Source organism: Haliaeetus albicilla, chromosome 9, assembly GCF_947461875.1.
Source record: "Haliaeetus albicilla chromosome 9, bHalAlb1.1, whole genome shotgun sequence".
Taxonomy (NCBI): Eukaryota; Metazoa; Chordata; class Aves; order Accipitriformes; family Accipitridae; genus Haliaeetus; species Haliaeetus albicilla.
Genome location: NC_091491.1, coordinates 14,993,323 through 15,005,680, shown reverse-complemented (window position 1 = coordinate 15,005,680; position 12,358 = coordinate 14,993,323). Strand labels below are relative to the sequence as shown.

The 12,358-nt window shown below is 45.7% G+C and overlaps 1 protein-coding gene across 1 annotated transcript; it reads left to right on the top strand.

The window, feature by feature from the left end:
* The first annotated feature begins 95 nt into the window (after positions 1–95).
* DNAJB11 (DnaJ heat shock protein family (Hsp40) member B11) lies at positions 96–12,187 on the top strand. The gene is made up of 10 exons (XM_069791799.1): positions 96–295; positions 408–564; positions 4,083–4,180; positions 5,268–5,400; positions 6,345–6,487; positions 7,044–7,126; positions 7,735–7,792; positions 8,366–8,477; positions 8,885–9,044; positions 11,782–12,187. Exons 1-10 carry the CDS (start codon positions 126–128, stop codon positions 11,844–11,846), a joined length of 1,179 nt encoding a protein of 392 aa, XP_069647900.1. The 5' UTR covers positions 96–125; the 3' UTR covers positions 11,847–12,187.
* The last annotated feature ends 171 nt before the right edge of the window (positions 12,188–12,358 follow it).

Sequence of the window (12,358 nt, the reverse complement as noted above, 5' to 3'; positions counted from 1 at the left end):
ATTGGCCGACGGCGTCGAGCCGGCGGTGAAGTGTTCGCAGCCGATAGGCCGGCGGCACGCAGCGTGCGGGGCTGCGCCGCGCTCCTATTGGCTGGCGGCCGTCACCGGGTCCCGCTTCACGTCTAATGGTGGCCGGGCCGGGTCGGGCGGCTGCGGCGCTGCGGACCCGTCCGGAGAGCGTCGCCCCCCCTCTCCGCCGCCCCCCAGGCAGGCCCGGCCGCCTCGCCATGGCTCCCGGCTGGCTCGGCCGCCTCTGCCTCCTGCTGCTCTGCCTCTGCGGGGAGGCCGCCGCTGGGTGAGTGCGCCGGGCCTGTGTGTGTGGTGTTCCCTCAGCGCCGGGCCTGTCTCCTCGGCCGCAGTGCTGACGGGGCCTTGCTTCCCTTCCCCCCCCCCCCTCTCCCCGGCAGGAGGGACTTCTACAAGATTCTGGGGGTGTCCCGCGGCGCCTCCATCAAGGACATCAAGAAGGCTTATCGGAAACTGGCGCTGCAGCTCCATCCCGACAGGAACCCCGACGACCCCCGGGCGCAGGAGAAGTTCCAGGACCTGGGGGCTGCTTACGAGGTGAGGCCGGGGGCTGCGGTTTACCCCCCCACCCCGTGCTCGTTCGCCGCACCACTACCTGCGGTGTAAGGAGGCCCGGTGTAGCTGCTGGGGAAGGAGAGGGGTGAAGTTGTGCACCCTGTTGTGAAGAATTTGGAGAACTTTGAGTCCTCCCAGGCCTTGCCAGGGTGGACGGGTTTTGTGGTAAAACATGCAGGGAGCATGAAGCTGAGCTTGGTCAATGAGTAGTCTGATGAGGCTTCATCCTGTAACATTCAGGGGAAGGAGAAAGGAGGGCTTCTAGGAAATGTAAAGTCCTTCTATAAGGCACAAGTGCAATCTGTCCTCCCCCTGTTACAATATCGAATTTCATAAGAAATAAAAAGCAAAGGTAGAGAGGCTGCCAGGTTGAATAGAGGGCTCCCTCTGTCAGAGGACAATAAAAGATCTTAGCTCCCTTAGCCAGGAGAAAGTGAAGGCAGTAATTTAAAGTTATTTGGTATTTACTAATAGCTTATTGAGGAAGAAATAGAGTTGTATCAGCTCTAATTACTAGCACAGGAACATGTGTCTGTATATATAGGGCCTGGCTGTAGGTCCGAGTTGATAGGAGATAAAAGATGGTTGGCTTGCCTTTTAGAAGACATTAAGGTGGGAAAAATAATTGTGGGTCACGTACGCACAAGGATTCCTGTTGTTTCTGTAATAATATAGTAGCATACAAATGATACCTGATGCTAACAGCAGAGTACACTATATAAATCACATATAGATTATTTTACTAGCCAAATGTATTAAGTCAAAGCCTACTTCCTCCACCACATACGTAAATGTTAACACAATTTAGGTAGGGTGATAGGATCTGTTTTTCCTACATTCTCTGTCCTTTTTAGCTCCCTTCTGTCACTGTTGGTTTCCATCTGTTCCTGCCGTCCCCCATAGAGCAGAGGGCCCCCAAGGAAGATGGCATTGACCAGCAAGAATTTGTAGCAGCAGTTCCACTGGGAGCTTGCCTGCACTGGTGGGCTGTTTGGGTGGGAGGTTTGTGTCCTCTTTGAGGAGCTGCGCTTCAAGAGGGGAAAGGGATTGCATTCCAGCTGCAGTCTGGTAGTGCCGCTCAGCCTACAGCTGTAGCGTGACTCCTGCTTCCATCCCTGATGCTTCTCTGCTTTTCAGATATGCAAATATAAAATGATTGAGGAAGTGAAACAGCTTGAATGCACTCCTCTTTGGTCAGAAAGAAAACACATTGTTTTTGTATCAGAGCTTGGACCTCTTCTTAGCTCAGACTTATCTATTCTGTAATAAATTGGTTGAACTATCACAGGGAAACCAGTGAGTGTAAAGAATTTTTTTGTGGAAAAAAGTATTTTTTTACCTGTGATTTGCAGCATCTGAAGATTGATGCATGCAGTTTACTTCAAAGCTGTGAGCTTGGTGTCATTTCTGTGAATTGGGATCTTGTCACATTTGACAGTACTTTATGCATGGGAAGCATTTCTGTACCTCTTCCCTGAGTCCCAGTTTATTTCAGTCTTTGCCATAGTAACAGTTGAGAGTACTCTTTCTATTAAAAACATTGGGGAGAAAATGGTTGTAAAATCAAATCAGCAGGGGATGTGGTGGCAGGAGTAGCTGAATATTAACTTTTATGAGCAGTGACTGAGTCTGCTTCCCCCTAACCAGGGTATTATTGAAGCACAACAGTGTCTGTGTTCAACATCAAGTGTGGCATTCTAGTGCTAACACAGACAGTACAAATGCAACATGCTCTCACCAGGTGCTAGTGAAGATTAAACTAGGAAACCTCCCTTCAAATTCTTCATTTATGTGCTTCTTGCTGAAGAGAGATGCACCAGAACATTGAAATCCAGTATTGATGTGCATGGTTTCTAAAATAGGTTCAGAAGAAGTAAGATTTTGATGTCCTGCAAGGTCTTTGTCTCTTTGTTTAGCCAGCACAACTTGCAAATACTTCTGCTAAACTAGCAACGAGATGCAGTGTGTTGATTTGATTGTTTTGGGCAGAAGGGAGCTGGAATTGTTTCCCTTATAACCTAAACCAGGATGCTTTTTGCCATAAAACAACAGCCACTGTCAGTAGTACCGCTGCTCAGGGTTTGGCTAGCAGACTATCTATAGCCAAGTCTTAAAAAAAAAAAATTGTGGGGAAAGTAGGTTAATTAAACTACCCTGTCTCCTTCATTTTAACAGTCTAAGTGATTTCTACCCTGCAGCTGTGTGGTCTGAACACAGCTGTTTCAATTAGAAAGGAGACTGATCCCATGTGAGGGAACTGAGGCTCCTCTAGGTATAGTCATTAGCCTCAGGATGGGTTTGGGGTGGCATTTTCATGGGTGGGGTTTTTTTTTCTAAACTTATCTACTGTAGTTGCTTTGCTTTCAAGGCAACCTAACAACAAACAAGAACTCTATTCACAGTGCTTGAAATTGTGTTCTTGGAGTTGAGATGTGTTCTCCAGCAGCCTGCAGAAAGAAGGAAAATGAATGGAAAGGCAAATATTTTGTATTTGTAATTCCTTTCTTGCTGCTTTTGGTATTGTTGGTACTGTGCAGTACTTTACTGGAATAATTTTGCTCTGATGCCAACAGATCACAACATGGAGAGCTTATCCTGGTTTTAGGAAATGTGTGTGTTAATGCAAAATCTGAAGTGGCAAAGGGAGGACTGAACTCTTACCCCCTAGATAAAGCTAGTAAAGCCGCTGTTGGGTTTTTTTCCTGGTTGCTAGCATTTGTCATTGGTTACAAATTCAGGCTGGTTTTCATCGTTTAGCCAGCTTCTCCACCTGTTTCCACTCCTCTCTAGCCTTCTGAAAGCTAACCTGGCAATTTTAACCTTCCCAAACATGATCAATAGGGGAGGAAGGGGAAGGAAGATTAAATGTGACCGGAAACTTCTGGATCTCTGGGGGAGGAAAGAGCAAAGATTAATACTTAGGAATTAAAATTGAAGCTTTACAGCCTTGAAAGTCATGTGTGTTGGGATGTGTTATTCTGTCTCAGTACTGAAGTTAGGTCTAACTTTTGCTGCCCTTAGGGATGAGGGCCAGCATTCAAACTGGTGCAGAGTTACCATATTTGGGAGGTTCACCTTGGTAGGCAAACTTGCCATCATTGGTAATTGTTAAGAAATAGTAGCCGGAGAAATACACATTCTGTGTGCTTGAAGAACAAACTGAGAAACAGGGGTGGTATTAGTGTGTCCTGCTTTGTAGAAACTGATTTGAATTATTCCTTCTGGTCCTTTTTTAATCCTTAAGGTAAACTCAGCATTGTTTATATTTTCTGGTTTGCTTCTGCTGTTTTAATAAACTAACTGTACTTTTTATGGGTTTAACTGGCAAATGTTTAACTTTCCTAGTTCAGTAAGCAAGTTCTAGCCAGTGCTTCTGTAATGTAAAGCACTGCTGCTTGTCCCTCAGTGAAGAGTACTGGTGAGCTTCCTCTCAGAGCCTTGTTTAAATAACTCAGCTCGGCTGTGGGTGAATGTCTTGTCTGCTTGCATCCCTTTGCCAGGTGCTGTCAGATGAGGAGAAGAGGAAGCAGTATGATGCGTACGGTGAGGAGGGATTGAAGGATGGGCACCAGAGCTCCCATGGAGACATATTCTCACAGTAAGGGGATTTTGCCACTTCAGGCTATTCTACAGTTGGTTCTCTAATTTTGTGATGCTCGTGCGCGTTTTTGATGTGGGCAAATTCTATGTTACCCAGTACAGAGGCACTGATCTGAAGTGACAGTTGAGAATTTGAAGAATATATTTACAGTGGGTATCCCATGTGCAGTTTTCAGTTGTCTGTCTTGCATCAGTCCTTGCTTCAAGAGCAGCGAGTAGGAACCAGTGCTGTCTTCCCACATGGGCAGCTCTTGCTCACTTGGTGAGCTGTGTCACCAGTATGGGTGATTTGTAAGGTGCTGCAGTTGCATTAAACATGTAGGAACTTTCTTGTGTTATCTGGTATGTGATTGATGTTTAACCTGTTGTCACAGATCATGCATGCCCTTTGGGGGTCACTCTTTCTTTTGCAAAGTAATGCTGTTGTGACTTACAGTACATTTCAGAGCAACTGTAGAATTTGGATCATTAAAATCTGAAGGCACTTGCATGTTGCTGAGGCAGAAGCTGATTTTATGTTTAAGGCCCCTTTGGTTCTGCTAGGCACAAATTTACTAAAACAGTTCCTGAAGTTGCTCACCTCATGTAATCCCTTCTGGGTGAGAACTCACACTGTCTGCTGGTCTATTTTGAGGAAAAATATGTAGACTTGCTAGGAAATTTTTTCTCATCCCCCTTGTCCTCAGACTACTGAAAACTGCCCTGTTAGTACTGACTTGCAGTGCCAGAGATGGAGTGCTACTCAGAGTTTGCACATTGTGGTGATGGTACCTGAGCAGCAGTGCAGCACAGAGAGGACTTCCTTTAGGCAGTGGTCAGATTTCGAGGTGTTGGCATTCAACTCCTGCTCCAAAGCTTTTCTTTAGTACAGAATGCTTTGTTCGAAGGCATTAGCTTGTGTCCTGGAAGAGCAGAAAGAGGTATCTGGATTTACTATGGTGCTTTTGTACTGTGAGGAGGCTGTTCTCTAGGGGACTAGAAGCATTTGCCAAGCAGCACCTTGCTGCTGCCTTGGGTGGCTGTCTTTGTCAAAGCTTCGTTTGATCAGAATTCCTTCCTAAACTAATTGATGTGCTTTACTCCAGCTTCTTTGGGGACTTTGGATTCATGTTTGGAGGTAACCCTCGCCAACAAGACAGGAACATTCCCCGAGGAAGTGACATCATTGTGGACCTGGAGGTTACACTGGAGGAGGTGTATTCAGGAAACTTCGTAGAAGTAAGTTTGACTGCTTGCCTGTCAGTCTCTCCAGTGTGTTATCAGGTTTGAGATGCCTGGCCTGGCCACTGCTTAGAATGATATCTACTCCCAAAGAATAGAACTAAAATAGATGCTCATTTTCTTAGTATCTGGCAGTGACAGTAGAGGATGTTGTGATGCTATTTGCTAGTAGTTAACAATACATTTATTCATCTTTGCTGTCTTGCAATTTCTTGATAAAGGGATGCTTCTGTGATAATAGCTTATTTCTTGGCTGTCAGTGACTAGCTATAGCTTTTTCATTGCAGTAGCTAGCTTGGAAAAGGTGTAAGTGGTCTCTCTGTAGAATTTAGTGATGTTTGAGGGCCCATTCATAAGCCTCAAATTCATTTTGCAGTTCTTGCAAAACTATTTTCAGGATTTTTCATAGCCTCTTTAAATGGCCAAACATGTCACTGCAAATTTCTGGACTGCATACTTGGCAAATGTATGGTGGCCTTTTAATTATTTTTTTATTTTTGTAAGCAAACTACATTTGTGGTGCTGACAATCCCTGCTATTCTGTGTATTAGAAATTGTATTGATTGTATTTGTGCTGCGAGTGCCTGGGTAAATAGGGAACTCCAGACAATTTTGCCAGTTGTGTGGGACAAGGAAGCTGTCGTAACCACAGTGTCAGGTGTTTCATCATAGTCTTGCCTTTCTTATTTAGAAAGGTGCGCAGGAAAAAAAGGAGATGGTAATGGTGTCAGAGCAGGTTTTTCTGGTATTTAATGTGTGATTAGCAAGGGATACAAGGTGAAAACTGTTGTCAGAATGTTTTGCTGAGGACATTTGGAGCTACTGTGGAGGCAGCACACAAAACCAACTTGTGTTCAGGCTGTTTGAGAAATCCAGACCCTTGTGGAGACGCAAGAGTGCTGGCCTGTGTGCTGGTATCAACCTCTTCATCTTCCATGCAGGTTGTCAGGAACAAGCCAGTGGCAAGACAGGCGCCTGGCAAACGGAAATGCAATTGCCGGCAGGAGATGAGGACCACCCAGTTGGGTCCTGGACGTTTCCAGATGACTCAAGAAGTTGTTTGTGATGAATGTCCAAATGTCAAGTGAGTTTTACGCTCTTTACTGCTGTGTGGATGTTTATTCAAAAACCTACCACTAGATGGAGGAAAGTGCCTGTACTACCACTAAGACCTGGGGAATTTGGAAAAACTTAGTGCAGGTTTCTCATTTCCAAGGAGCCAGTCTTTATTCTTACAGTAGAGATGGCCGGCTCTATTAGATGTAGAGCTCCCCAATTTGCTCTTTCAGCCTCTTATTCCTTGAACAATCGGTCCTACTACAGTGGAAGTTCCACAACTAAATCTGAATAAACAAAGTCAGGGAGGGCCACGGTTTCCAGCTGGGAACAGCTGGACGTGGAATACTGTGTTGCAGTCACGCATCCAGATGCTGACTGTGCATTTAGGAGCTTAACTTTGCCTTCTTTTCTAGATGAGTATCAGCACACAACAAAGGCAGCACTTGCCCTCCAGTTTTAGATGTGAGCAAGGAGAGAGTATGTGTTAACTTGTGGGGGTCTTCTCATTACCCCAGTAACATAAATAGGTGCTACCACCTACTGTTGAAAACCTAGCGCTTGCTTGCTCTTTCCCTTTGCAGGCTTGTGAACGAGGAGCGAACACTAGAAGTGGAAATAGAGCCAGGCGTGAGGGATGGTATGGAGTATCCCTTCATTGGTGAAGGTACGTAAATGGGCGCTGCCCTGCTGCTTAGCTTTGACTTGCTCCTTTTCTGTGATGTGAGGCTGGTCTTCATGGCAGTGAAAGTGTCCAAGCCCAGCTCTGGGTAACTGATCAGCACATGTGGCTTTAAGTGCTGTGTCTTCTGCATGCTGCTGAAATCCAGGAGGATACTCTTTGCCAAGTCTGGATAATGCTCTGAGTTCCAGTCCCTTTGCTGGTACTGGGGGCTCACACACAAAAAAAACCTCTAAATCTGATATTTCAGATAACTTTTGAGTAGGAGCATCTGTTCAAGGCTTGAGTATTTGAGGGAATCCCCTCTGCCCAAGGAGATGAAGTCCTTTAACAAGGACAGGACATCATTAACACGCAGGCAAGTCTTTCAGAACAGCAGAGAGGTATGAGCTCATTGAGGCAATACTCAGAAAGTCCTAGGCTCTTTAATAACACTTATGTGTAAGCAAGGTTTTAGTCATGTAAAGACCAACCAGTTGGGTTTTTTTCCTTTTAACATGTGAGCTGCAAATCTCTATTGTGTTTAATAGGCTGCTTGTTTATTCAGTTGTTACTAACTACCTCCATTAAACAGAGCTCTTTGTTTTTCACAGGTGAACCCCATGTGGATGGGGAGCCAGGTGATTTGCGCTTCCGAATAAAAGTTCTTAAGTAAGTAACTGGCCTAGTTAGACCACTCTTTCTGGTTGCTGTAAAGGAAGCTTGCAAACAACTTTCTGGCTAGTGTTGCCCATTTGGTTAGCATGTAGCTTGCCCTTCAGCAGAGTTGGTGCAGCCAGGGGTCTGGTACTCAGGGCTGTGCAGGATGTTCAACACTGATGATGCTAGAGTAGCTGGATTCACCATTAAGATGCTGTGATAATTCCACTTTATTTTGTTTGGCTTGAATTCTGGCATGCATTAGGAGCTCCTGTGTGAATCACAAGAAATATCTCCTTTTTCCATAAACATACTATCTCTCTGTTGTAAGGAAGTGCACTACTAACAACATTGTTTTGTGAGTCACAACTTCTTGACACGCCTCACCACTCATTGCACTAGAAATAGAAAGGTTATTTAGTAGTACATACCTCAAGCACAAGAAAATGAAGCTAAAGTTCATGCATTCTTCACTTCCTCTCTGACTTGTGAATTCTCCAAACTCACAAATAGAGGGGAGGAAGCTAGAGGACCTATTTCCCCTATGGGGAAGGAGAAAAGTTCCAACATCTTTTATTTCCACAGGCACCCAGTCTTTGAAAGAAGAGGAGATGACTTGTACACAAACGTGACAATCTCGCTGGTCGAGGCACTTACAGGCTTTGAAATGGATATTGCCCACTTAGATGGGCACAAGGTGAGGCAATGGTTTGCTTTCTTGCTGTGTGTAAACAAAATTTAACTGCAGGTCTCCTGTGCTGAGGGTTAGCTTGCTTGGGGTCTGTGCAGCTGCTGGTTGTATACAGTATCCCCTCTGCTAGAGCCTTCCAGGCCAATTCCCATGGAGCCAAAACAGGCCCTGTACAAGGGGCACAGAGTGTGGGTCTCAATTCCAGGCTGTCACAGCAGTTACTGCATGTGCCATCTTGGGTGGTGTTAGTTCTGGCATGTGTCCTGGCAGTAATACTGCCTGGACCCCTTGAATGTCACTGACTTTGGCAAGGGATCAATACCATTTGAAGCTTTCCAGTGCTTTGGAATGGGCATTGGGAGTATTGGGATACTAGAACACTAGTAATGTTCTGAAATTTTTTTTGTCTCTAGGTTCACGTTGCTCGGGATAAAATTACGAAACCCGGGGCCAAACTGTGGAAGAAAGGAGAAGGTCTTCCAAATTTTGATAACAATAATATCAAAGGCTCACTAATAATAACATTTGATGTGGAGTTCCCCAAAGAGCAGCTGACAAATGAACAGCGGGAAGGTGCGTGTTTTAAAGCTCTGTCACGGCAGCAGGCTGCACAGACCTCTCACCAAAGCTGATAAGAAGTTGGCACAACTGAACCCATGGCCTGCAGTGGTCAGGAGGGGCTCTCCTTTCCCTGTGCCCCTTGTACAACATATCACAGTTGGCCAATGCTTCAAAGGGAAATGGAAGTTAATCACAGGGCAAGTGAGCTTGGCTGCTGCAGTTGTAGGGAACGAGATTAGGCTGGGATGTGCCACTGCTGGGATGTAGCACTTGGCAAGTTTGCAGGTGCTTTGTTTTGTAGCTGGCCATCTGTCTGAACTGAAAGACTTACTGGGCTTAGCCTCTGTCTGCTTTGCCTTCGCTGGAGTGGGATCACAAGCAGTTTTCCAGCCCCTGTTTCTACTTTCTTGGAGGCAAGACTTGTGAAAATCCCTCTGCTGTCTAGGGTAAACAGTGTCATGCAGCATTAAGAAAAGGATTGTTCCTCTCTACATCTCCTTCTACCCAAAGTGCTTTGCAGTCGTATAGGGAAGAGGGGTGCAATGCAGATATTTCGTAGGAGAGACCTGCTTCTCAGCTTCAGTGCTCAAATGGAAACTTGATGAACTGTGTAGAAATCTTAGAATTGGCAGGAGGGTAAATACTATACTTCTAGTTGGAAATTCCTCTTTGCTTCAGCAGCCTCTGCGGTAGGTTCTGCTGCTCTGCATAAGGCATCAGAGTAGGCCCCATCCTCGCTACAAGGCAAAGAAGCTCCTGGCATGTACCAGTGCAGCTCTTCAGAAAATCCCCAGCCCCAGAACTTCTCCTCCTGGTCATGGCTATCATACATACTTCTTTTGAAGGTGCCCTTTTAGTGGATTCTGGCAGCTGCCCTCGTGGAATGAGCCAAATGTGCAGCTTTCCTGGACTCTTCAAGTTTGTAGAGGGAAGCCAAGCCCTGGGTGGGCTTTTCTCAGCCCTATGGCACTTACTGCTGTGTTGACAATGCTGGGCTAGCTACCACTTGGAGCCCAGTTGGGAGCTGCAGCTTCAGGGTTGACTGGTGTTCTGTGGTTCTCTCTGCAGGTGTTTGGGCTGTGAGGTCTGTGCCTCTGGGCTGTGCTTTGAGTGAACCTGTTTTGACCCCCTGTGCTTTCCTGCTTGTTGCAAGTGTTTTGTGCCCAGTGAGGGTTGTGGAGCACAGTGACCGCATCAGCGTGAAGTCTCATTCCAGGCTCTGCTGCCCTTCTTGAAGCTTTGTAAAGCGACAGCACTTCTCAAACAGACATGAGGTTTTTCTAGCTGTTGCTCTTGGCAGTTTGTGAAGAAACTGGACAAAGAGCAGTGACAGAAGCCTCTGTGTTTGTCAAAATTGCTCACAACGCCTTTACAGATATCCTGGGAACAGAGAGGTCTGCTCGTATGCTTTGTTGCAAGGCTGATGCTGTTTGGGGGACATCCAACAGCAGAATTATAGCAGTTTAGCTTAATTTTTTTTATTATTATTTGAAAGTTACCCATGTTGTGGGGAGTTTTCCTCTCTGTTTTGGGTCCTGACAGCCCCTAGTCAGGCTCAGTGATTTCTGGTGCTGATCAGAACAGAGATACTGCCATTCCCTGAGGGGCCCCATGGCCAGGGCAGTGGGAGTCCTGGCAGTGTATTACCAGGCTGACTTTAAAAAGGGAATCCCCTCCAATTATCTCTGGCAAATCAGTGCAACGCATCCATTCTTGACAGTCTCCTTCCTCTGTTTTGTGTGGACTTGCTCTTTAAATAGCAGTGAAGACCTGCCAGTCTTTCCCTGACCATGCTGACCCCAGTAGATGAGCTATTATGGTTTTAAGGGCTGACTCACTCTTCTCTTATCCTGCTCTGGTAAGAATTTGATACTGACAGGACCTCAGAGCAGGCAGTTCTTTGAAATGTTTTATGAATGGGCTTTCAGGGGTGGGGAAGATGGCATTTGAAAATTGTGAAACAGTGGGTTTCAAAAAAACTTAAGATTTTCAGGTCTTCAGTAGGATACTTAAGCCCCCAGATAGGAGTTTGTTCCTCTTACTTGCCTTCAGGGACTACTTCTAGTGGACAGTAGTGTCCCCAGGCACCTCATAACAGTGTGAAAACCTGTGCTTTCTAATTACTCATGTGGATTTCTGTAGCTGCCAAGTCCAGAAGGACTCGAGTGTAGCCTTCCCAAGCCTGCTGCTAGCAGATTTCTCGGGCTGTAGAGGGAGCCCAGGGAGATGAGCTAGATGAATTAGACTCCAGAAATACTCAGCAAGTTGTTTGTTGTTGCATTGTACCTAAGATGACAAAATTGTTGTCAACTTCAACAGCAAAGCAGCTCTGGGGGTCGGATTTATCCCTTACAGAACTGTGACGATCTTGAGGTGGTGCGCTGGGCTTTGAGTTTGTAGCAGGGGAGGCTTTGTCCCTGGAACCACTGGCCTTGTGTGGTCCCAAGAGTGCATGAAAGCACTGTTACAGCATCACTAACCTAAGTCCTGTTTCGCCTTGTAGGAATGCTGAAGGAGCAGGAGTAAAGCTGTTGCACCACTGAGTTTGGGGGAATTTTTCCTTTTTTTTTTCTTTTTTCTTTAATGATGCTTTTAGAGTACCAGTGTTTGCATTATTCAGATACACGGGCTCAGCCTTGAAAGGCTGGTGCCACCGGGCCTACAAGCCAGATGTGTAAATGCAGCAGGAACCACAAATGCAGAGTCCTCCTGTTTGTGCTGTGCACTAACGCTTTCCTTTCTCTTGCAGGTCTCAAACAGTTATTGAAACAAGGATCGGTGCAGAAGGTGTACAATGGATTGCAGGGATATTGATGTGTGGAAAAATTGGACTTAACTGAAAATGAGAAGTCAGATTTGTTTGCAGTCCTTTCTCCTGCCCACTGTAGAATGGAAAAGAGGGAGGGTGGGGCAATTGTTGAGGTATATATAATTTTTTCTTTGTAAATGGTGGAAGTGCTCAGATGAGTCGGGGGAAATACTACCCTTTTCAGGACATAACTGGTGCTGCCTATCATGTTCCGTATCCTGGAACAACAAAGAGACTCCTTGAGCAGGAAAAAAAGGTGGGGAAAGGAGTTTTAAATTCCACACAGATTGGAATTTCTGTTTTTTAAATATATTTTCATGTGACTTTTCTTGACCATCTCAACATATTTTCATAGCTTCTCCTGCTTTTTATGTCCTTTGTGTCAGTGTCTTCTGAGTTTCTGGGTTTTGGGTTTGGTTTTTTTTGATCCCAGCCCTTCCCCTCCTTCCCCTCTGAGTCCAGAGTGTGGTATTGCTTCAGAATCTGCGTTTCTGGGGCAGGAATACAGGTGCTGTTG

Excerpts from the sequence above, each read along its gene's own strand:
- DNAJB11 (XM_069791799.1), top strand. The coding sequence starts at position 126 with ATGGTGGCCGGGCCGGGTCGGGCGGCTGCGGCGCTGCGGACCCGTCCG. Across the intron at positions 7,793-8,365 it reads TTCCGAATAAAAGTTCTTAA|GCACCCAGTCTTTGAAAGAA; the intron begins GTAAGTAACTGG and ends TTATTTCCACAG. Across the intron at positions 9,045-11,781 it reads GACAAATGAACAGCGGGAAG|GTCTCAAACAGTTATTGAAA; the intron begins GTGCGTGTTTTA and ends TTTCTCTTGCAG.